This window comes from Sus scrofa, chromosome 10, assembly GCF_054392235.1.
Source record: "Sus scrofa isolate SSC_HxYL_T2T_F1_AM1 chromosome 10, Sscrofa_HxYL_maternal_Yorkshire_Landrace_v2.0, whole genome shotgun sequence".
NCBI classification, from domain to species: domain Eukaryota; kingdom Metazoa; phylum Chordata; class Mammalia; order Artiodactyla; family Suidae; genus Sus; species Sus scrofa.
Window position 1 is genome coordinate 86,446,843 of NC_139392.1, and position 25,566 is coordinate 86,472,408.

The 25,566-nt window shown below is 43.3% G+C and overlaps 1 protein-coding gene across 6 annotated transcripts in view; it reads right to left on the reverse strand.

The window, feature by feature from the left end:
* The window catches only part of CDC123 (cell division cycle 123), a 47,266-nt gene that overhangs the window by 11,117 nt on the left and 10,583 nt on the right, over window positions 1-25,566 (reverse strand). For 5 of the 6 annotated variants that reach the window (XR_014817063.1, XR_014817065.1, XR_014817064.1 and 2 more), the window contains 5 exon segments: window positions 22,762-22,819; window positions 22,492-22,524; window positions 18,399-18,494; window positions 16,206-16,312; window positions 2,922-2,970 (listed from right to left, as the gene is read on the reverse strand). Coding sequence is in view for 2 of the 6 variants with exons in the window: in NM_001243823.1 (NP_001230752.1) it covers window positions 2,922-2,970; window positions 16,206-16,312; window positions 18,399-18,494; window positions 22,492-22,524; window positions 22,762-22,819 (343 nt within the window). In the remaining 4 variants the exon portion in view is untranslated. 6 annotated transcript variants of the gene reach the window in all.

Below are 25,566 nucleotides of genomic sequence, written 5' to 3' on the forward strand. Positions count from 1 at the left end.
TAGCCAGGCCATAAATGGGTCTTATTAACCGTAACTGTTTATTTAATATGTGCAAATTCATGTATTTCTCCAATTTATAAAGAGTATAGTTGACAAATGTATGCTTCTGAGTCTGTTTTTAAATGTTCTTTGGGAGCTCCCGTTGTGGCTCAGCGGTTACAAACCCAAATAGTATCCATGAGGATTCAGGTTCAATCCCTGGCCTCCCCAGTGGGTTAAGAATCCAGTGTTGCCATGAGCTGTGGTGTAGGTCACAGATGCGGCTCGGATCCAGTGTTGCTGTGGCTGTGGTGTAGGCCAGGGCTACAGCTCCAACTAGATCCCTAGCCTGGGAACTTCCATTTGCTGCAGGTATGGCCCTGAAAAGATAAAAAAAAGTGGGGGCGGGGGGGGGGGAGGTGAGTCTCCCTCCCCCACTCAACCAGTCCCTCTGTCCACCTCACAGGGAACCAGTGCTGTCCATTTCTCGTCTATCTTCCCAGAGGTATTCTCTGAATGTATGAACATACAAGGTGTGTATATATTTTTTTAAATACACACAGATAGGAATATATGATATATAGGATACTGCCTGCAACTTTTTTTTCATTTTAATTACTCTCACTTTCCTAGGCTTCTTTTTGGGTATACCCGCAGCATATGGAAGTTCACAGGCCAGGGACTGAACCCAAGCCACAGCTGTGACCTACACCACACCAGTGGCAATGCTGGATGCTATAACCCATGCCCTGGGCTGGGGATCACCAAGCTGCAGATCAAACCAGTGCCACCAGAGACAAGCCAGATCATTAATCCACTGCGCCACAGTGGGAGCACCTCCTAGGCTTTTAAAACTGGGTTTTAAGCTGCATGAACGAACATGACGATGATGATGGCATATTAGCCAAAAAGCAATAAAAGAGCAAACTGCTAGTGAAATAAATCTTGGGGATAAATGATGACATCTCAACAAAGACTATGCTGCAGGGCAAGACTAGAAAAACCACTTTTTCCATTTTTGTGTTTCGAAGACAAAATAATAAGATACAGCAAGTGCTTAATGTCTGTTCAGTGCAACAACAGATATGAATAAGTTATATACATATAATGTTATAAAAAAGGTTTATGGAGTTCCCACTGTGGCGCATCGGAATTGAATCTGACTAGGAACCATGAGGTTGCGGGTTCAACCCCTGGATTCACTTGGTGGGTTAGGGATCCTGTGTTGCTGTAAGCTGTGGTGTAGGTCACAGACACGGCTGGGATCTGGTGTGGCTGTGGTGTAGGCTGGCAGCTGTAGTTCCAATTCGACCCCTAGCCTGGGAACCTCCATATGTCTCGGGTGCAGCCCTAAAAAGCAAAATAAATCAATAAATAAAATAAAAATAAAAAATGTTTAATGACGTTACTCATACATCATATACCCCTTACAAATAATAAGTAAAGATCTCAATTACTGGAGTTCCTGTCATGGCTCAGTGGTCAACGAACCCAACTAGCATACATGAGGACGCAGGTTCAATCCCTGGCCTCGCTCCGTGGGTTAAGGATCTGGTGTTGCTGTGGCTGTGGTGTAGACCAGCAGCTGTAGCCTCTGGTTTGACCCCTAGCCTGGGAATTTCCATATGCCACAGGTGCAGCCCTAAAAAGACCAAAAAAAAAAAAAAAAAAAAAAAAAATTCTCGATTAAGAGTGCTAAAAGATATAGTTAATTGGTAGCTTGGTAAAGAGTAAATTAACTGTTCCCTCCTATCACAGAAGATATGTCAACACACGAAGCATTACCTGCTGCAGTGAGTCAGAGGACAACTTTTGCAAGCATGTGTATATACGGAAGTGAGCAGAAGCCAACAGAAGATGAAGAAATTACACAAAAAAAAAACAACTAGCGCATCCAAGGACACCACCCTTTTCCGGTGTGTGTGTGTGTGTGTGTGTGTGTGTGTGTGTGTGGTGTATACCTTCAACCCAGAGTGTGTGTGTGTATGTGTGTGTGTTTGTGTGGTGTATACCTTCAACCCAGAAAAAGATGGAATAAAATTTGGGTTTTGCTCTGTTTAAATGCCTATTACTGGTGAGTGTCCCTTGTTTCTTTCGTGTGTGTGTGTGTGTGTGTGTGCTTTTTTAGGGCCGCACTCGAGGCATATGGAGGTTCCCAGGCTAGGGGCAAAATCGGAGCTGTAGCCACTGGCCTATACCACAGCTCAAGGCAATGCTGGATCTTTAACCCACTGAGCGAGGCCAGGGATCGCACCTGCAACCTCATGGTTCCTAGTTGGATTCGTTTCTGCTGTGCCACGATAGGAACACCCTATTACTGCTTCTTTCTTTTTTTATTTAAATGGCCACATCTGCAGCATACCAAGTTCCCGAGCCAGAAATTGAATCTGTGCTGCAGCTTTGACCTATGCCACAGCTATGGCAACGTCAGAGCCTTCAACACACTGAACCTGGCCATGCAGCAAAGCTACGCCTCTGCCATGACCTAAGCCACTGCAGTCAGATTCTTAACCCACTGTGCCACAGTGGGAACTGCTACTGTTTCTAGGAGTTTTCACTATCCTTATGCTCTTCTGTATGTAATCTATAAAATGAGTTAACAATATAAAAAATGAAAAGGTCCCACTGGACTAAAATGGTAAATGGTGATTTGACTATTTTCCTATAAACCAGCTTAAAAAGCTTAACCAGGTTAAGCTGGATGGTGAATATAAAGATGCCTTATTATAAAATATGTATGTTGTATACTATGCACATACTGTATGTGTATATGTATATTATGTACATATTTCATAAATTTAAAAAATTCCATGGCCCTAGGTTCCCAGAGAAATCAGTCCAAAAAAATCTGCTTCATTTCACTTAAGAATAAAGAGCAGCTCTCAATACAGCCCCATCTAGGATTATCGACTTTATCAAGATCGTAAGGGCCAGAGTCTTACCTCATATTCCATACACGGGTCTGGAGAATCATCCGTACAATGAATAAATCTTTGAGAGAGAAAAAAGGCAACTGAATCTTTGCTTAACGGGGTCCGTTTATGCATATACATTACTTATATTTACAGTGAGAGCAAGGCTCTACTAAAAGCATCCAGAAACAGGAAACTCACTCACATTCAATGAATGTTTATTACGTATGTAGACGTCAGCTAAGGCACCCTGAAATGGTATTTCATTTGTCCCCAGAACAACCCTATGGGCTACTCTAATCTCCCTTTTCCTGTAAAAAAAAAAAAAAAAAAGAAAGACCCAGAAAAGACCCCATTCAGTGATCAAGCCAGGACTGTATCTCAAAGTGTCTAACTTGAGATTCCAAATGAAGAGGAGAGGGCGCCGCTGCTCAGCACTTCTTACTGTGTTCTTCTCTGTGGTTGAACCAAAAGTCTAGTTCTCTGCTGCCACTGCCACTGCCGCTGCCACTGCCACTGCGAGCCACAGAATGTTATTCTTCTCCCACATCCCATTTAAAAAATAACTGACAAAATTATTCATTCTCTCATTAAATACACTGCTTCTAAAAATCCTGTTTCCTGAACAACTGTTCATATCCTTACTAAAGGCCCACCTTTGCCAAGGGCTGGCTAGGCACACGGTCAGTGCCACTTGGTGCCTGACGCGAAGGGCGGGATGAGGGAGAAAGAGGCTGGATGACTGGGGGGCTTTGATGACTGGCTGCACAGTGATGCGAATGCCATTCGCTGAGACAGAAGGAAGAGCAAGGGATGCGGGGTGAGGAAGAGACGGGAGCTAACCACACCTGGGGGCAGCGCTGCAGACGTCCCGGGACAGGCACAGACAGAGGTCCCGTGAGCAGAAGGGGCAAGGGGACCGCAGAGAGGGCGGAGCTGAAGACCGTCCTCGGGAGCCGTCATGCCACCGGCGAAAGCGCCGCGTCAAGGAAAGGGACAGGCGCGATCACCTCGTGCGGGGGACAGAACCCCGGGGAACCCCAACAACTACAGAACGAGCAAAACAGGCGGTCCAGAGACACAGGCAAAACCAAATGAGTTTTAAAGCTGTCTTAAGCAATTCAAGCAAAATCGAGTTCGAAAAGCTTTTAAATTTCCCCGAATGTGGGAGTAGGTGGGAACTCTCTGCAATGGTGGATGATCTGTACCACAAACAGCAGCAATACGAATAAGGTGGTTGACTAAAAATCCTCAGAAAATAAGAACTTTTATTGCCACGGACAGTTGGGCACCAACAGATGTAATGTCCACGGCAACACACAGGGACCCGGTGAAAAGGCAGGGCGCGCCTCTGGACTGGGGATCACGCACGATAGGAAGTGTTCCCAGTCGCCAGCTCATTTAATCTCTGCGGTAATTTTCTATAAGAAAGTGCTATTATTATCATCGGTATTCACCGCACGAGGACATCAAGGCTCCAGAAGCTGGGAAACCAAGTCGGGGCGGAAGAGCACCAAACGACCAAACCACGTGTGGACCTGCCTCTCCCAGGGGCTGGGGTTCCAGAGCTGCTGTGAAAGCTCTCAGATTTCATTAACAACTCCCAAATCCCCAGGGACTAATGGTTCCTGAGAAAGACTTATGTCCTTGATCAGCTACATAATTATGTGGAATATATTACGTGAAATATACTATGTAGAATATATTGTGTTCTACATAATATATTCTTTGTTTTAAAGAATTCCCACCTTATAGCACAGGGAACAACATCCAATCACTGGCGATAGAACATGCTAGAAGGTAATGTGAGAAAAAGATTTATATATATGTATAACTGGGTCGCTTCGCTGTACAGCAGAATTTGACATAACATTGTAAATCAACTATAACCCCAAATTTTTTTAAAAAATGAAAAGATTCCCTTTTTTCCCTAGTTTAACAGCCCAAATAATTAGTAAAAAAAAAAAAAAATGCTAATTCACTTATGAATTCTACTAAAAAATTCATTTTATCCTTAAACATTTTTCCTCAACTCCTTTTTAAATTCTAAATGAAAAATGTGTCAAAATCCATATACCCTGAAGAATAAAAAATTATGTGGTACTGCTGTATAGCACAGGGAACTATATCTAGCCACTTGTGATGGAACGTGATGGAGGATAATATGAGAAAGTGTGTGTGTGTGTGTGTGTGTTCGACTGGGTCACTTTGCAGTACAGCAGAAACTGACAGAACATTGCAAATCAACTATAATAAAAAAATAAAATAAAATCCCCACCAAATGGAAGATGTTAACTTAAAAAAAATAAGTATGGTAAAAGAATAAAAGAACTCTTTACAAGAGAGAAAATCATTCACAACGCAGTACACCCTTTTTTTTTTTTTTGGTCTTCTTAGGGCCGCACCCGAAGCACATAGAGGTTCCCAGGCTGGGGGTCAAATCGGAGCTGTAGCTGCCCGCCTACACCAAAGCCACAGCCACTGCAATGCGGGATCCAAGCCGCATCCACGACCTACACCACAGCTCATGGCAATGCCAGAGCCTTAACCCACTGAGCAAGGCCAGGGATTGAACCTGTGTCCTCACGGATGCCCGTCAGGTTTGCTACATGCTGAGCCATGGCGGGAACTTCTACAATACAGTATACTTTTAAATAATAAAAAAGGTCATAAAGGAATGTGACTCAGCAGAAACGAAGCTGACTAGCATACATGAGGACGCAGGTTCGATCCCTGGCCTCGCTCAGCATGTTAAGGATCTGGCGCTGTCGTGAGCTGTGGTGTAGGTCGCAGAAGCTGCTCGGATCCTGAGTGGCTACAGCTGTGGCACAGGCCGGCCGGTGCAGCTCCAATTCGACCCCTAGCCTGGAAACCTCCATATGCTGCAGGTGCAGCCTTAAAATTAAAAAAAAAAAAAAAAAAAAAAAAGACCAAAAAAAAAGTCAGAAAACTACATACATACAAGCTCATGTTTTAAAACATGCATAAGAAAACATAACATGATGATAATTATGAGAATGTGTAACAGCGGTTCTTTCCCAGAGGTGGGTGCCCATTTCTTCTGCTGTTTATCTGTAGTATTTCTAACATTATCACATCAAATACATGTTACTTTTCATTTTGAGGAATTAAAAAACATATAAAAGTACAAAGTGTACATGAAGTGCTTTCATAATAAGAAGCCAATTCAAATTTATTTTAAAAGTGAGGATTTTGGAGTTCCTGTCATGGCTCAGTGGTTAACGAATCCGACTAGGACCATGAGGTTGCCGGTTCGATCCCTGGCCTCGCTCAGTGGGTTAAGGATCCAGCGTTGCCGTGAGCTGTGGTATAGGTTGAAGATGTGGCTCGGATCTCGAGTTGCTGTGGCTGTGGTATAGGCCAGTGGCTACAGCTCCAATTCGACCCCTAGCCTGGGAACCTCCATATGCTGCGGATATGGCCCTAGAATATACAAAAAAGAAAAAAAAAAAAAAAAGTGAGAATTTCACATTTTGCAAAATATACAGAACGCCAAATCATTATGTTGTATATCTGAAACTAATACACTGTTAGGCCAATTATAACTCAATTTCTTAAAATATTAGTACCTTAGCTTCCAACTAACCACTAGTTCTTTACCATGATAAAACTGAACTGCTTATCTTAATTTAAATGTACCTAAAATATGCAAGGGAGATGGGAGGAGAGGAATGACAAAATGACAGGGCATTACCTTAACAGTTAATTTTTGAAATGTGATTTTAACCACGTGAGTGCCGTATTTTTTTATAAACTGTTAAGATAGTTCTTGTTATAGTTTTCTATAAAGAACAGATAGATTTTAACTTCTTAAAATTCTATAGGAAAACCAAAAGGAACACTTCTAAAACACAGGTCTAATCATCTAAATTTTTTAATGCTTCGATATTCCTATAGATACTGGTTTCAACCCTTGGTTAATCCTCATTTGCTACTTTAAAATCCGTACGGTACACGTTTACAACGAATTTTTAAAAGTTATGGTTGATTTACAATGTTCTGTCAATTTCTGGACCCAGTCACACATATATATAGACATTCTTTTTCTCACATTATCTTCCATCATGTTCCATCACAAGTGACTAGATGTAGTTCCCGGTGCTACCCCACAGGATCTCATTGCTTATCCACTCCAAATGCAACAGTTTGCATCTACCAACCCCAAACTCCCAGTGCATTCTACTCCCTCCTCCTCTCCCTACCCCTTGGCAACCACAAGTCTGTTCTCCAAATTCATGAGTTGTTTCTTTTCTATAGATAGGTATACTTTTTTTTTTTTTGTCTTTTTTTGCCATTTCTTGGGCTGCTCCCGAGGCACATGGGAGGTTCCCAGGCTAGGGGTCGAATCGGAGCTGCAGCCACCGGCCTACGCCAGAGCCACAGCAACTCAGGATCCGAGCCACGTCTGCGACCTACACCACAGCTCATGGCAACGCCGGATCCTTAACCCACTGAGCAAGGGCAGGGATCGAATCCACAACCTCATGGTTCCTAGTCGGATTCGTTAACCACTGCGCCACGACGGGAACTCCCTAGATAGGTATACATTTTTAAAACACATTTGCATTCTACCAGCCTATAACATTGTTTTTTGAGTGGTGATTGGTTTGACACTTAATGTTATTTAAAAACCTTGACTAGTTTCAGAAGGGAGACGTGAGAAGAGTTTACTGTACAAGGCTTTTTCTTATTAAGATGATTAACGAGATGGCCAAGTACCGTCCCTGAAAGGAGAGGAAAGTGCAAAACTATCTAATGAAGACGGAGTGTGAAGGTCAGCAATAACACTTCCAGGAGCTCCGCTGAAGGACTGCAAAGAAAGCTGCGCGTGAGAATGTAAATTCCATTTACATTCTGGAGGAAGTAGTTTAAAAAAGCAGAAAAATGAGTTAAGATAATGACAGTATTAACATCACTTAAATTTTTACGATCCTTACATAAATTAAAGATCCAAAAATTCCAGGCTACACAAAAAAAGGAAAAAGAAATTCTTAAATCAAGGCTACTTACTATACTGAGACTGCTAGCAGAAACCATACTAGCAGAAAATACCAGCATCATAACAATAAAATACCTTCCAGTCATATCAAATATAAAACTTTCTTAGTTTGGGAGTTTTCAAACCATGCAGATCACTGCATGATACAGGCCTGAGGTTCCAACTTTTTAAAATTAAAAACCCAAAGCTGGAGTTCCCATCGTGGCTCAGCGGTTAACGAATCCGACTAGGATCCATGAGGATGTAGGTTCGATCCCCGGCCTCGCTCAATGGGTCGTGGCTCCAGCGTTGCCGTGAGCCGTGGTGTAGGTCGCAGATGTGGCTCGGATCTGGCGTTGCTGTGGCGTAGGCTAGTGGCTACAGCTCCAATTCGACCCCTAGCCTGGGAACCTCCATATGCCATGGGTGTGGCCCTAAAAATAATAATAAATTAAAAATAAAGAAAAATAAATAAAAATGCAAAGCCCAAGCAGTTTCAGTCCTGCTTCCTTGTTTCTGTGCCTGTGGGTGAACTTTTAGTTTGTTCATCCTCTACTGAGGGTGCAAAAGTCTCTTTTCTAAATCACCCCTTTATTTTGGCTTAAGGTTTGGGTTCCTCAGCCTATGAAGGCATCACCAGTTCTGATGACCACCCAACCCTCTGGTTTTCAATCCTCTTCACATTTCTTGCATCTGGGAATGCTTTTTTTGTTTCTTGTGAATTAAACTACCCTTTTTTTTTTTTGCGGGTGGGAATGCACCCAGGGCAGGTAGAAATTTCCATGCTACAGCAGTGACAATGCCAAATCCATAACTACTAGGCCACCAGAAAACTCCATCGACTACCCATTTTTTACATTATAGTTTACATTGTAGCCAGCACATCTAGACATATATAACAGAAGATTTTTCAAATTTTCTTAGCTGGAAACTTAAATAAGGCCAGATCTGAATGACCAGTTTCTTCTAGTTCTTTTATAATTATAACCAAGAACATTTTGAATTTAATTTGAAGATCTCTGCCACCCTGGTCTAGCTATAGTTAGTCCTTGGCCATTTTCATGTACACTGATAAGCATGTTGGTTCTTTTTTTTTAATCCCATTTCTAAAATTTTCTCCTGGTTTAGTGAGTATTTTATACTAATTTGGAGGATTTCTTTGATTGAAATTTTCAACAAAGTATCAAGAGAAAGCAGTATTAAATCAATGTCACCAACTGACAGTCACACTCCTTTCTGGGTAGAAAGGGACTCCTCTGTTGAACTCCTAATTCTCGGCAGATAATTACCATTCCTCTAGCTAGCCATTAAAGGTTCAAAATAAATACAAGTGTTATTACATAGTTAGTGTTGTATAAGCTACAACATGAATTACAAAATAAAAGAATTCCCAGATACAATGATGGTAAAGATTTACTCTGGGGAAAAAAAAAAAGCAGAAAACAAATAACCAAAGGTCTTCTCTGATGAAAGCTACTATGAAATCATGCCACTACCTTTTTTTTTTTTTTTTTTTTTCTCTTTTTAGGACTGCACCTGCAGGCTAGGGGTCAAATCGGAGCTATAGCTGCCAGCCTACGCCACAGCCACAGCAGATCCGAGCCCCATCTGCGACCTACACCACAGCTCACAGCAAAGCTGGATCCTTACCCCACTGATCAAGGCCAGGGATCGAACCTGCATCCTCATGGACACTAGTTGGGGTTTTAACCTGCTGAGCCACAAAGGGAACTCCAATACCATTTTACTGTGAATACCTTCTGCATTCAGCCAGTTAACAGGAATTCTGGAGAGCAACATTCCAGATCCAAATTTTTGAAAAGAAAAAAGCTCCTAGCTCCAAACTGTAAGAACTGTGCTTAGCTGCCATAGACAGGAATGTTACCTTGTTTGTCTTTATTTCTACCTAAGCTGTTTCCCAAGTCGTTCCCTCACCTTAAGCTCAAGGCTGCATTTCTGGCCAAACGCTCTCACTCTAAACAGGCACATGCATGATGCCCCAGACATGTCAGAAGAGGGAACAAAGTTTCTTCTGTGAACTTTGTGATCGGCACACAGTTTTTATCAAAATATTCCAACTATGTCACACATCAAAAGAGAACAAATGCAGTACATTCGGTGTGTAAGAATGCACGAGAGCAGAGCTGGGTGGACAGTGAGAAAACTCTGGATGTGGTACATGCTTTGCTGCAAGGAAAGAAGGAAAACTATGAAAAAGGATACACGTTCGTGATGAGAGCTGTGCTACAATTAAGAAATCTACTGATCACTTCGTTGTACACCTAAAACTGACATAACATCGTAAATCGACCACACTTCGACAACAACAAAATTTTTTTAAATACAGTAAACAAGAAAGAGCTACGAGGAGGTGGAATCCAAGAGACCACGCCAGCGGGAAACACTCAGGTTGAGATGACTCTTTCTTCTGGCCTGGGAGGAAGCGACTGACCACGTCACCTCCTCAAAAGGTGTGAGTTCTCTAGTTCGGGCCAGTCCGTGTGGCAGCAGCATGCTCGGAGAACCCTGACGCTGTGAACGGACTCCAGATTAGGTGCTGCTTAAATCCAGGGACGGAAATCACAATTTGGTCATTTTGCTAAGTAAAGAGAAGACGTCTTCATTAAAACGTTTATGACGGGGCAGTATACAAAGTCATGAATGCTTTAAAGTGCCACCATGGAGTTCCCGTCGTGGCGCAGTGGTTAACGAATCCGACTAGGAACCATGAGGTTGCGGGTTCGGTCCCTGCCCTTGCTCAGTGGGTTAAGGATCCGGCGTTGCCCTGAGCTGTGGTGTAGGTTGCAGACGCGGCTCGGATCCCGCGTTGCTGTGGCTCTGGCGTAGGCCGGTGGCTACAGCTCCGATTCGACCCCTAGCCTGGGAACCTCCATATGCCGCAGGAGCGGCCCAAGAAATAGCAACAACAACAACAACAAAAAAATAAAAAAATAAAAAAATAAAGTGCCACCTTGTTCAGATATTTACTAGGGCACAATCCCCACTCACAAGCCTTCCTGAAAAGTTGGAAGGTACGGCATCATACCTCACCGTACCTAAGTATATAAGAAAAAAAAATTAAGTCATGGGCAGAAATAAAAAAGAAAAATGTTGCTCGTCAGGATCCAAAATAAGATTTCGGGTACAGAATCCATTTCTTTCGTTATCACCGGTGGCGGAAAAGGAAAGATAAGAAATGATACTGAGTCAAGGGTGACTGGGGGTGTTCATTTGAGTTTCTGCAGAATTCTTCAAGAAGAGATAAAATGTGCTATCCAAAATTATAATGATCTAACACAACATTGTAAATCAACGATACTTCAATTAAAAAAATAAAATAAATACAATAAAATTAAAACAATCTAAAGGGGGAAAATCATCATCTAAATAAATGACTCCATGGTTAACAAATCCAACTAGGAACCATGAGGTTGCGGGTTCGATCCCTGGCCTTGCTCAGTGGGTTGAAGATCTGGTGTTGCCGTGAGCTGTGGTGTAGGTCGCAGACACGGCTCGGATACAGCATTGCTGTGGCTCTGGTGTAGGCTGGAAGCTACAGCTCCAATTAGACCCCTAGCCTGGGACCCTCCATATGCCACGGGAGCAGCCCAACAAATGGCAAAAAGACAAAATAAATATATAAACAAATAAGCCTTTAAAAAAAAATCACAAGGTAGACGTTCTGTTAGGTCCAACTTAGGTACAAAATTTAACTCCCCAAACTGTTTGCTGCTGAATTTTAGGATTAATAGTTTTGTGATAATCTTAAAAAATGTATAAGAACTGTATAAAATGTAATAAAAAAATGTATAAAAATTATATTAATAGCTGAGCTTGGATTACTAAGACACGTGAACTTTCCTGACCTCTTGTAACTCTATTCCTTAGTCATAAGCCTCTCAGAGAAACAAGGAACAGATTCATTTTTTCACTCACTCAGCCCTTCTAAATGTCAAATGAATACCAGGTTTTTGGTTTTTTTTTCTGGTCCTGGGCTACTGAAGTGACACCTCATCGATAACATAATTAGTGAAAGCAGCCTGCTGATTCGGTAAGTCTAATCACAAAGAATGCTTATCTAGGCAAATAATTCATTCCAGCAAGTATTAATGCAGACAGATTATGCTAAGTGTGTCATATGTCAACTGCGACTTTTTAAAGCAATAACCATTTGACAACAGGAAAAACAAGAGTATTTACTACCCATGCCAGATGACAGCAGTAGCAGGCAGTCCTGGCCGACTCCCCTCTGGCTAGTCCCAGCCTCCTCCCTTGCCAACGGAAGGGTGGTTGCTCACATGAGGACACCTGGCCCTGAGCCTCAGCAATGCATGTGATGCATGTGTCCTTCTGAGCACACGGTCCTCCAGGCGTGAGCCTACACCCCAGCATCGGGATCACCTGGGAACTTGTAAGAAATTATATTCTTGGGCCTGACTCCCAGCCCAGCGAATCAGAAACCCTGGGGGTGGGGACTGGCAATCTGTGCTCTACCAAATTCTCTAGATGATTCCGGTGCAAGCTAAATTTGAGAGCCTCTGGTCTAAGCCAATCATGGCATTTCTATTCCATCTGCCAACTACTAGATTAGGCTAAGAACCTGTCTGTGTGACCTGAGCCTCTCTGCAAGTCTCCTGGGGAGCTTCCAGAAAGCTCTGCTTGCTCACATGCAGAGAACAATGAGTGGAAACAAATGAACCCCTTCTGTTTTTGATGCAGTTATTGTCACTTTCACGCAATATTTGTGACAGCAGTAGCCGCCTTACAACCGTCAGGTGACGAACTCAAATACCAAGGCAATAAACCAAGGATGACACAGGGAAAGACTGAAAGAGCCTGGTCCCTGGTGCCCTCGATGAGATGCTGAATTAACCCTAGAAATATCCTGTCTCTAGACTCCTTGTTAAATAATGTACTTTTTAAAAACCTGTGTAAATTCTTCTTAGTTAGCCCTCTGTTAACCTGTAATCCTAACGTCTTGTTTTCTTGCATTGAAGCAAGCTCTCAAGAGTATAATTTTATGTAATTTTCACAATGTTACATAATAATATATATTATTATATACTATAATATCCTATCTTTATTTCATTCCATAATATTTTACTTTGAAGTATTTAGGAAAGGAATTTACAACTTTATTAAGTGAAAATACAGAGAACGTTTAGAAGAATATTATTGAAGTTATATTCCGATTTTGGTTCTATTAGCTAGTTTATAGAAACAAATTACAGAACAGATCTAGGCATCAATTTTCTCTCTCTCTCTCTCTTTTTTTTTTTTTGTCTTTTCTAGGGCCGCATCCGCAGTACATGGAGGTTCCCAGGCTAGGGATCCAATCAGAGCTGTGTCTGCAACCTACACCACAGCTCACAGCAAGGCCGGATCGTTAACCCATCAAGCAAGGCCAGCGATCGAACCCACAACCTTATGGTTCCTAGTCGGATTCGTTAACTCTTGAGCCACGATGGGAACTCCTAGGCCTCAATTTTCTGACAGAAGAGTCAGATTACATCATTGACAGGATCCTGTCCAATTTAAAGAACTGTACTCTTTTCTTTGTTGGCCACCCCACAGGATATGGAGTTCCTAGGCCAGGGATCAGATCCGAGCCACAGCTGCAGCAACACTAGGTTCTTTTTTTTTTTTTTTTTTTTTGTCTTTGCTATTTCTTGGGCCGCTCCCGCGGCATATGGAGGCTCCCAAGCTAGGGGTTGAATCGGAGCTGTAGCCACCAGCCTACACCAGAGCCACAGCAACGCTGGATCCGAGCCGCGTCTGCAACCTACACCACAGCTCATGGCAATGCCGGATCGTTAACCCACTGAGCAAGGGCAGGGACTGAACCTGCAACCTCATGGTTCCTAGTCGGATTCGTTAACCACTGTGCCACGACGGGAACTCCTAGATTCTTTTTTTTTCGTCTTTTCTAGGGCCGCACCTGCAGCACATGGCGGTTCCCAGGCCAGGGGTCCAATCGGAGCTATAGCCACCGGCCTCCACCAGAGCCACAGCACCTCGAGATCCGAGCCACATCTGCGACCTACAGCACATCCCATGGCAACGCTGGATCCTTAACCCACTGAGCAAGGCCAGGGATCAAACCTGCAACCTCATGGTTCCTAGTCGGATTCGTCAACCTCTGAGCCACGACGGGAACTCCAGCAACGCTAGGTTCTTAACCCCCTGTGCTGGGCTGGGGGTTGAACCTGCATCCTGGTGCTCCAGAGACGCTGCTGATCCTGCTGGCGATCCTGTTGGCTGTGCCACAGCAGAACCTCCTAGAGAATCATACTCTTAATTTAATCTTTAAGGGGTCCAGAAGGACCTCGGTGACAAAAGTTCATCTTTCCTTAAAGATCCAATCAACGGGGATTTTTACGTAGTAACAAGACTTATTAACGGTTATCCAGCTGACTGCTGACCAAGATTTCCAGAAAAGGGTGCCATGAGTACTGCCTGTCTGAAAGGCCTGCCAGCTCAGAGCTTGGTGTTTGTCCTGCCAACTCCCAACTATTCACTCGAGGAGAAGGATGGTATTCTGTGAATAAACACTCCTTGTCCAAGGCCTCAGATTCACTTGCCATTTTAACTTCTTCCCCACGCAGAAGTCAAAAAGTAGAAAACGCAAAATGACTGACTGCTCTTTCTACCTTTCACTGGGATCGCGGCAAAACTGACGTAAGACAAAGGAGGAGCGGTGAGCTACAAGGAGCCAGCCAGTCGACAGACTGCAAAGATTTTAAAAACCAGCAGAGAATAAGAAGTGATTTATAACGGTTGGAAAGGAAATGATATCCTCATATGCTCAAGGCAACTCACGTTAAAGATGCATAAAAATCCATATCCAATGAATTAATGAGTACAGATTATTTTTAATGTGACATATTCCAAGGCCTCTTTTCAAAAGCACTCGATGTCAAAAAGCTCTATGATGGCAAAAAAAGGGAGAGCCATGACTTCCTCTAATCAGAGATCATCCCCCAGAATTAAAATCTCACTGCATTACTACTAAAGCAAATACCTAACACCTGTGACAATACAACCAAAAAAGGCTGACAGCTAAATGTCAAAACAACTTGAAGCTTTTCCTATAAATGAACCAGAAAAACCAACACAGGTAAAGTCCTTTTCATAATAAACTGCAGTACAATGACATTCATTTATTATTATTTAACTTCATTTTAAGTAATGTGATGCTAAAACCACATATACGCCTGAGCTGCAGAACCAGATGCAAAAGAGGTGATGCACAACCGACTTTCAGGAAATGTATTTTCTTTAAGTCAGGGTCCTCTTCAAAACAGGATCTGAGACTGAAAGGGGCTGAAGGGGCAGGGCAAGCTGACCTGGACAGGTGGGGGAAGTGGCACGTATACACGGTCTTTTCACCCATGCACCTGCTTAGTTTCTAGATGTTTTTGATATGCTTTATTTTAGCGATCAGCTTAAAGATTGGTTTGAGATTTCGGATTGAAAACAGGGTGGGACAAGATATACAGACTAACTGCTGTTTGAGGGCAGAACCAAAGAAGCATGAAGAGATTGCCTACAGCTCAGCCATGCAGGGTGCTGCCTGCCTGCCCGCCTGCGGTGAAGATGAGCTGTGGGCTAAGTGGCGGCGGGGCGGGGTGGGGGAAGAGCAGTCCATCCCAAGGGGACCACCAGGAACGCTCAGGAGGACTCAGCTCAAGGACATGCACCGCAGGACGATACATAAGAAGGGAGCACTGGCGAATGACACACAGCTGTCCAGTAGAACACTCTGAAGCAAGTTCAAAATAATGATGCATTTAAGTATTTAATGACACATAAAGATGTTTGTTTTTGCATGCTGGTAAGTGTAAAAGCAGCAAACTATGATTGCTATCATCCCATTTTTGTTCTTAAAAATTGGGATATAGTAAGAGGCGTGTATCTATATTATACCTATGCATAGACAGCGTTCTGGAAGCATATAAAACCAACTGAATGTAAGATCCTGAATGCTTTTGTTTTACCTGTTTTGATTTAGCTATAGTCCCTACTTTCATTTTTCTGTGATAAGCATAAATTGGTTGCATAATTAGAAAAAAATTATCAATATATTTACTGGGCAGATATTTAGAAGCCCCTTGATATTTAGGGATATTCACTGTATAGCATTTGCTGTCAACAGAAAAGAAAGGATTGCTTTAATATGTCATTTGAGAAAATGAAACGGCCCGTTATACGGCTCTTGTTTACCCAGCACTAATGGAATTCCATCTGCAGAAAAACTCACGAGTACTAAAACAACGCACAAGTACCACAACTCAGAGCACAAGAGACACACTTACGGTTGGGTGAAGTCACGAGTGATGAAATCGGAACTCTTGAAGAGCAGAAAGATGTCACTGAGGGTTTTACATTTCAGAGAGCTGTTCATCGCTATCCAGTATGCATCCTAAATAACAAAGCACATGCTACTTAGTAAATACTCCAGGTTGGCTGCTATGAATGCAGTTCAGGCCGATATACAAAATCAATAATGCCGATTATTTCAAGAGTTTCGAAAAGAAAGAGTCAAGTAAGAAATGTTAGCTATACTGCCAAATGTCACATCCCACTACTAAACAAGGAAGGGCACCAGCACTGCATGTGGGACCCTCGGTCTTGAGGGGGGATGTTTTGGTCCTCCTCACCTTCCAGCTCAGGCCCAAGCACTTCCCTGTGTCCGCCTTACTGACGATGAAAGAAGGGGATGAAGAGACACGAGAAACGCTGACGTTTCAGCTAGAAGATCCAGGTAGAAAGAAACAGCCTGGCTGGCTACCCTCCAAAAAAATCAGAGAAGCTTGGCTGCTTCTTCTTTCTGGGGAGAGTCAGCTGGACACTGAAACTGGTGACAGGAGCAGTTAAGACCTCCTGTCTCTCCCATCAAATCTGGGAGACAGGAGGTGACACATTCTGAACCACGGCCATTTTAAATGGTGAATGCCTCACACATATGAACCAAAAAAAAGTAAAAACAGTGGATAGAGGAGGCACACAGCTCAGTGGACACGCCTGAAAATGAGAGAATGATCAAGTCATTCTAGAAACATACTTCTTCTATAGACATGCCAAACACAGGACAGCAATGTAAGCTTGAGAGAACCAATGACTGCAAAAAACTGTCCAATTATCCCCACTGTATGAAAGAAATCAGCGGCAGAGTGGGCACTCAATTAAAAAAAAAGTGGACAAAGGAGTAACTTAAGACCACAAATAAATCTACCCATCCCACTGGAAAGCCTCAAGCTGGATCGACAGTAAACAATGATTCGAATCCCTGATTGCATGTAAACTAAAAATGAGTTTCATAACTCCTTGATAATAACCTCTTTAAAATTTCTCCCAATGAAAAAAAGAGGAACTTCTGATTAAAGATGAAACACTGAATGCACATACTGAACCCCAATGAAACAGCAGTCTATACACAGAAAAACATACAGCTGAATACAACGAGGTAATTATTAACGCTGGGGAAAACAAAATGTTGATAAGAAGACTCAAGGAACAGTAGCATGGTGGGTATCAGATGCATACGCAGTGTCTGCCTAATCGTGATGTGAGAATCAGTGACTAGGGCTCTAATCAAAGTGTGCTGCTCCCACAACTGAGGTCAGCGGAGGAGAAAGGAGTGAGACAGGAGATGGAAGAGCTGGATCTCCCTGCTCTCAAGCGGGAAGTTGGTACCAAGCACCTAGGATGGGAGAATAAAGAAGCAGAGGAAAACGACAAAAGAGGCACTAAAATCTGTGGAAGTAGCTGCCTCTGAGGAGTGGGAAACGGTGAAGCAAAACAGCTGTCGGGACGGGTGGACGCTTGCAGCAAGCTTCCAGATCTTTCAAAAATTCAAACTATGTATGTGTGTCCCCCATTTTTATAAGTAAAAATAAAAATTAGATTAGGTGCAATTGATCATTCATTTTAGAATAAGAAAAGATAAGCACAGGAGATGATTTCTGAAAATGCAGGTAAGTCCTGATTCCTTAAGTGAGCTTTGCTGACATAAAAATTGTTTTCTACGGGAGTAGAAAAAATGAATTTTCCCCAGACTTTAACTTAAAAAATAACAATCTTGTCGATGCAATGTTGAAATAATAAAACACACTTTAAGAACATGTCCATCAATTTGTCAAACTGCTCTATTTCTAGATCCTGTGACATTTTAATTTTTATTACTTTGCAATAGAGCACAATTTCTCCACCACACCGAAGAGCTAAAATTCTGAAAAGGGCAGAGAAAGGCTTTCTTTAGATTTCTGATGAGATCGGCAACACAAGAGATTAAAGCTGTCTTTTACCAAAATATCTAAGTATTTCACAGACCCAAGAACATGCATTGGAAATCAAGAAAAGTAAATAACAGGGAAAATAAAAATAAATTCCACAGCATCATCCCTAGAATCAGGAATATAATCAGACCCTCCGTGGAGATGTAAAAGGAAACAGAGAGCAAAACACAGACCATTCACACAGTGAGAGATTCAGAGAGGCGTTCCTACCCTTGGGGCACTCCAGTTAAGCTTAGGAAACACACTGCCCCCCAGGGAATTGATAGCTTCTTGGACTTTAGTGGTGAACTCGGGAAATTCTGGTGCCTACAGAGAGAAAGAACAAGTCATTTGGGCAAGTCAGCATCATCACAATAAACACAGAAAACAAGACTCAAATCTCAAGGTTCCACCCTTCAGGGCATTAAAAATAATTTAGAATCCATATTAGTATCAGAATTTCTGAACGCAGCTAAATAAAATCAATGATCGAATAACGTTGGTCAGAAAGGGAAAAGGATAACAAGTGTCAAAACAGCACTTTCCAAAACCGAGGAGACCCACGAAGCTAAAGAGGCAGACGACAGCAGGCATCTGGGGGTGTGAGGAAGGAAGGAATGGTCTCAGAACCAGTATTTATTCAGTGAAGAGAGACAGAGGCAACATCACCTGCGCATACACTCCAGTTCTCGGGAGCAGTACCTTGTATTGAAAGGGCCAGAAGCCTTTCCATGTGCGGGAAAAGATTCTTGGACATAGCCCCACAAAGGCTTCATGAGAATGAGAAATAAATTACGTGGTTAACTGTATTTAAACACTGCTATTTCCAGACAAGTTTTAATATAAACAAAACTCCAGAATAGGACGCTGGTGAAGTTAAAATGCTCTTTCCTTTCTGGTTGCTTTTAAAACACGTATTTTATATGGGCAAGTAACCAAAACATGCTAAGTGGCGTTTCAATCGGGAAGTAAACAGAAACACAGCGGATGCTCTCCCTTGAGCCTTATGTCACCATCAAAGGAGCACACGGATGAAGCAGAGAAAAGGGGAACATGAGACAATGTGGAGCCTGCAGGGGAGCCAAGAATACAAAAATACCAGCAGTGACGCACTGCTGTGGCGTTATTCCTTTATATTTGCTGCCTCCTACTGGGCAACTGCAAATACTGAAAAAGTCCAGGCGAGGTTAAGTTCTTCCACAGGGAGAAAAGGAGGTAGAAGAGGCCTAGAATAAGCTGAAGGAGGGAGAGGTACAAAATATTAGGTGTAATTCAGGCTACAATGACACAGTACCGTTCAACACAGGGAAGATGGGCAGTATTTCCCAGTAACTATAAATGAAGTACAACCTTTAAAAAGCATATAACATGTTTTTGCAATGTAAGAAAAGAAATGATTAGTATTATCTCAAGCCATAAAGTTTTAGGGTGGCTTGTTATTCAGCAATAATAACCACTACTTCCCCCCAAAAAAAAGGCTTATGCTGATTCCTGAGATCCAACCCAATTATGACAAGAGAAAAAACTATGTGCGGGAAACAGAGCAAAAAATGAAAAGTTAAAAAGTTTAAAAAAAAAAAAAAAAAGGAATATATTCCTTTAAGCAATAGGCTGGCGAGTAAAGGGAGAGATGGGGGGCGGAGCTGGGACTTCCTTTCTTCCTCACTCAACTTCAACTTAGACACGTGAAGTTACACTGCAGCCACACAGGGAGGCCTTCAAAATGAGTAAGAGCCCTGAGTCCTTTATCTTCCATTCGCCTCCCCCCATCAGAACGAGAATGATTTCTGTTTGACCAATCGTTTCCTAAAATCCCCTGAAGTTGCTGGTTTGGCAAGGCTAGAGCTCTGTCCAACAAAGACAGCCAGCAAAGATCTGCCTCAGCGATATTTCTGATAAACAGCACAGTTATGCAAATTTTACAACATGAGGGATTTGATCTTCAAAAACAAAACAATTCATTCTCCCCAACCCACAAAACTTCACCTTTAAGGGTTGTTTTATATTCCTGTATTAAATTTTTTTCTTATAGAAGTTACAGGTATAAGATATATAGTAATTCACAATGTTTAAAGGGTACACTTCATTTATGGTCATTATAAAATATAGTAACATTTTAAAAGAGCTGACTGGGAGTTCCCTGGTGGCCTAGTGGTTAAGGATTCGGCATTGTCACTGCTGTGGTGTGGGTTCGACCCCTGGCCTGGGAACTTCCGTGTGCCATGGCTGCAGACAAAAATAAACATTGAGAGAGGTGATCAACTCCCTCAGGTCCTCAGGTTATTCAACTTAAAGAAATCCTGCCGTAGGGATCCTCAAGTCAATGTAAATGATAAAAAGTTTACGCACGGTCCAAAATAATTTATGCTTCAGGGGAAGACTACGTACTATATACACACAGCGCTTTCTGGGTCACCCAATCCTAGCTGGGTCTGCCAGCGCGTGCACAGCTTGCTAAGTTACAGGTAAGTGACGTCAACGAGAAGTATTTCTTCTGGATGCTGCGCGGTAGAAACCCAGCTGCCTCCCCTCCCGTCCTGCACGAGGCAAAGCCAGTGCTGCCTTATTGACATATTCAATACCCCTATCTATGAATATATCTTTCCTTTGGGTTTTCTTGTGAGCCAGTTATGACAATGGCCTAGTTCCCTCATGAGTTCAATAAAGCTTTCAACGTGTGTGTGTGTGGGGGGGGGTCTTTTTAGGGCCACACCTGCAGCATATGGAGGTTCCCAGGCTAGGGGCTGAAATGGAGCTGTAGCCACCATCCGAGCTGCGTCTGCAACCTACATCACAACTCAAGGCAATGCCAGATCCTTAACCCACTAATCGAGGCCAGAGATTGAACCCGTGTCCTCATGGATACTAGTTGGGTTTGTTAACCGCTGAGCCACAACAGAAGCTCCTCAATGTGTGTTAAGTCATTTTCCTGGGAATGATCTTTTAACAGATTCAACTAGCAGGAGGGTTCATTCAAGCTCATAGCTCACTGAGTTGATTTGAAATACGCATGACAACATCAGTTGTCTGAGAAAAGGTGCCCTTTTTAAGGGGGATGAAATCCACACTTTAAATCACATCTGGGGACTTCTCAGGATCCAAACTCACCTATCTTTCCAACTTTACCCACCGCAGTCCCCCATACCCACCTGTTCAGAAGGGTATTTCTTTTAAAAATTGGTTTTAATCATAAATTAAATGTTTTAAATATACTACATATGTGTGCATAGATATCTGGATCCATGCATTCAATAACCTGACATACTTGATCCAGACCTTTAAGTTTCTTAAGGAAAAAACATCACAGACACGAATGGAGCGCCCAGGCTCCCCACTCTCCTCCAAGTCCTCCCTCTGCCCCAGGCAGCCAGCGGCACAGGTCAGGCACGTTCTTCTATCCAGGACTTTATACCGAGGCTACGTGTGCCTGTCCATAACATATAGCATTTTAAAAATTTAACAGACGTGCTGTCATTTGACGTGTATGCTCTCGGCCACTTTCTCTCGCTTAGAATTGTATCACAAGACACCCTCCTGGAAAGGAGCTTCCTTTACAGTGACGTGACCCTCACTTGGAGGAAGTTTATAGAAACCTTCCTCCTTTATCTCAAAGTAGGAGGAGCTTCTTTTGCCTACCATATTTCTAGAAATACTCTCATTCCTTTAAAAAATGACTTTTTTTTTCTTTTTCGGCTGCACCTGCGGCATATGGAAGTGCCCAGACCAGGGATCAAATCTGAGCCGCAGCTGTACCTATGCCACAGCTGCCACAATGCCAGATCCTTAACCCACTGCGCCAGGCCAGGGATTGAACCTATGCCACCTCAGAGACAACAGGATCTTTAACCTGCTGCCCCACAGCAGGAACTCCTAAAAACACTTCTTTAAAACCTATTCTAAGTTGAATTTAACAGCACACCTAGCCTGAAAGACTAAAACACACTCAAGCAACTTCTACATTTTTATACAAGACACTGGTTCAAGTTACATACTCTCATTGCAAGAAACTATCACTTTTATGCCATTTTAATATACCTGAATACACAAATACAGATTCTCAATTTAATTTCGATTCCACAGATCTGGGAAACTCAGAGTTTAGTGTTAGGCTTGATTCTTTCTTTGGGAACTTACCAGAAACAAGTCAAAGCCTCAAGCATGCATTTAAGATATATTCTTTAAAATCAACGGGAAAAAAGGGCAGGCCATGTTTTGTCTGTAAACAATGAAGTTATTTTCCAAAATAATAAATAAAAGCTTGAAATGATGAGTAAATGGGAATTTAGGGAGCGCCGTGTTGAAACCCGACAGCACCCGATCTTACCGTAAGCGTGGCTGTGTTCTCGTCGTCTGACCACTGTAGGGGGAAGAGGAAGGAGACAGGTTAAAAAGAGGTCGTGTGCTGGGCTTCCATCTGAAAATGACACATCCACATGAGACAGCTCTTCCTGAACACAACGCAGACGTCCAAGCGAGGTTTTGGTGTAATTTCTTACTTTAGAGAAAGGAGGCTAAGCTCTCAAAAGCCAGATCCATTTCAGAGAGCATTTCAATCAGAATAGTCTGCGGAAGAGCTACTTTATGGTGAACCAACCTGTATTTCTTCTGCTTCATCATCACTGTCTGGCTGAGAACGTGCTGGCGGATCTTCCCTGGAAGAACACAGAGCAAAAACTGAGCAAGAAAAAGATTTGGTACCACGCGGTCATAATGCCATGTGTGCCAAGCATATATGTATACATATTAAAAAAAAAAAAAAGAAGAAGAAGAGATAGCCTGAGAATTGGAGAATAATTTAGGGGAAGTCCATTTTTGAGACAGAACTAAGAAAAACCAAAATGAAATTAATGAGAGCACACGTCCAATAAGAGATGGTGGAATAAAAACTTCCTGCCCTCTTCTCAGAAATCGCTAGAAACAAGGTAAAGAAAAACGGAAACTCTACCTCTGAGGACACTGAGAATCAGCTAGAAGACTGAATCCCGAGACAAGGCAAGGGCTGTCTAGACGAGGCCGCTCAGACCGGATGAAGGGGGGACAAAAGGAACTGTTCTGGACACCTGTGGGGACACCCAGGAACCTTTGCTTGATACGGTGAGACAGCACGTTTGGTGGGTCTGGACTGGCAGCTCTGCAGAGCACGGGAGAGAGAGAAAACCCCTAGACACGCCGTCTTAGAAGCAGCCGGTGAGGGAAGCAGGTGTTGAAAGGGCCACGAGCAGCCAGTCTCCACTGCCTGGGGCGAAGCAAAGGCTGAAGGGCACTGCCCAGCCCTCCTGAACACACTCAGCGACAGGTCCTCAGAGCCTGCGAGCAGCTCGCTCCCACCATCCAACACAGATACTAATCCGAGGGAGAGCCGGCCAAGGATCTGCCTGAGAAACCACAGGAAAAGGCAAAGGGGGGCTTCCAGTTGACCACGGACATTCAACAATCTTGATGTTCCCTCTTAAGACGCTACGAAAACGATTTAAAAGATCCCAAGGGGGAAAAAAGACCAAAGAGGAGACAACTGCAGAAGAGCGACGACAACCAAAGTCTGGGAAACAGAAGGTGAATGAGGGGACCACCCAGGAGCACCGGGCAGACCTGGGGCTCACGCCAGGTGGGACCGTAACCTGGGCTCCAACAGGGGTGACCCGTGTAGTCTATGCAAGGGGCAGGAAGACAAACCCAGTCTTCCTCACCCAGCAGGGCCGAGCAACTAAAGCCCCCACGAACTGAAGAGGGAATAGAAGTTTTTAAAAAGGAAAAAGTACACAGACAAAATAGAGACAATAAAGGAACCAGATGAAAAATATTTTTAGAATCATTAATATCCTCAAAGATAAAAGATGATATTGCACCCACGAGAGAAGAGCAGAGGACAAGACTGAACTTGTAGAAGCTGAGAACAGGGCAGCTGGAACTTAAAAGTTCAACCGAATGAATGGCAAAATCAAGGAAATTCTCCAGAAAGTAGAACTAAGAAGACAAAAAGATAGACAATAGAGAAGAAACAATACAATTCAGAGAATTAATCCAGCAGATCCAACATCTCTGACTAGCATCCATGGGGACACAGGTTTGATCCCTGGCCTCCCTCAGTGGGTTAAGGATCTGGTGTTGCCGTGAGCTTGGATCTGGCGTTGCTGTGGCTGTTGTGCAGGCTGGCAGCTACAGCTCCATTTCGGCCTCTAGCCTGGGAACCTCCATTAATGCCTCGGGTGCCTGTGAGTGTGGCCCTAATAAGACAAAAAATAAAACAAAAAATAAAAAGAAAGAAAGAAATAACAGGAGTTTCAGAAAGAGAAGCAAGAAAACAAGAGAAAATTATCAAAGATATAATATTTTTAAATGTTCCAAAACTAAAAATGTAAGTCTTGGATTTCCCGCCGTGGAACAATGGGATCGGCGGCATTTCTGGAGCACTGGTGCAGCAGATTCGATCCCCGACCTGGCACAGTGGGTGAAGGAACTGGCGTTGCTGCAGCTGAGATCACAACTGTGGCTCGGACCGGATTCCCGGCCAGGATCTCTGTATGTGGCAGGGCAGCCAAAAAAGAAAAAATATATATATCTAAGTCTCAAGAATGAAAGGGTCCACCAAGTACACATCACAACGAACACGAAAAACAAAAACAAGACCCTGGATGATGTACAAAGGTGGCCACAGCCCCTCCCATCTCGCTGACATGTCCTTGTGCAGGTGCCTCCCCAGCCCTTTAATGTGGACTGGCTTCAGGACTCGTTGTGACCGACCAACAAAGGACACAGGGACGCCACCATGATTCTGGGCCTAGGTGTCAAAAGTCTGCACAGCTTCTGCACTCACGTTTCTGGAACGCTGTCACCACTGTGCAAAGGAGCTAAAGGGAGTCTGAAGATGAGAGACCACATGGAAAGAGAAGCCCAGACCTGAGTGAGGCCATCTTAAAACCATCCAGTTAGGCTGGATGACTACAGCCGCAAGAGTGACCTCGGCCAGACCAAGACAAGACTCAGCGTGGAAAACCATGGAGGCTGTGAGGTTTCACTCTACGTGCAAGCGAGCAAGTCAGCCTGCTACAGTGTGTGGGCTCTGGCAGACGCAGACTCAAGCATCAGAAACAAAGGCCTCTCACTCACAGCATGGCAGGAAGCATGCGCTCCATCTCTGCATCCGTCCCCTCTGGACCCTCAAGCCCCGTGCCAAGGAGAGGCCCAGGTCTGGTGACAACAGGTGACAACTAAGCAACCCTGAACTTAGAGAATCTCATCTTTTATGAGCTGCAGTAAACTTGGGTCAGGCTTTGACCCAAGGGGAGTCACTGTCTTTATTTGTACTAGATAGTAAACAAGGCTACTCTCTGCTAAGGAGACACCATCTCCGACTTCCAAGGCCATCTGCTGCATAAACACCCCTGAAAAGATAATCAAG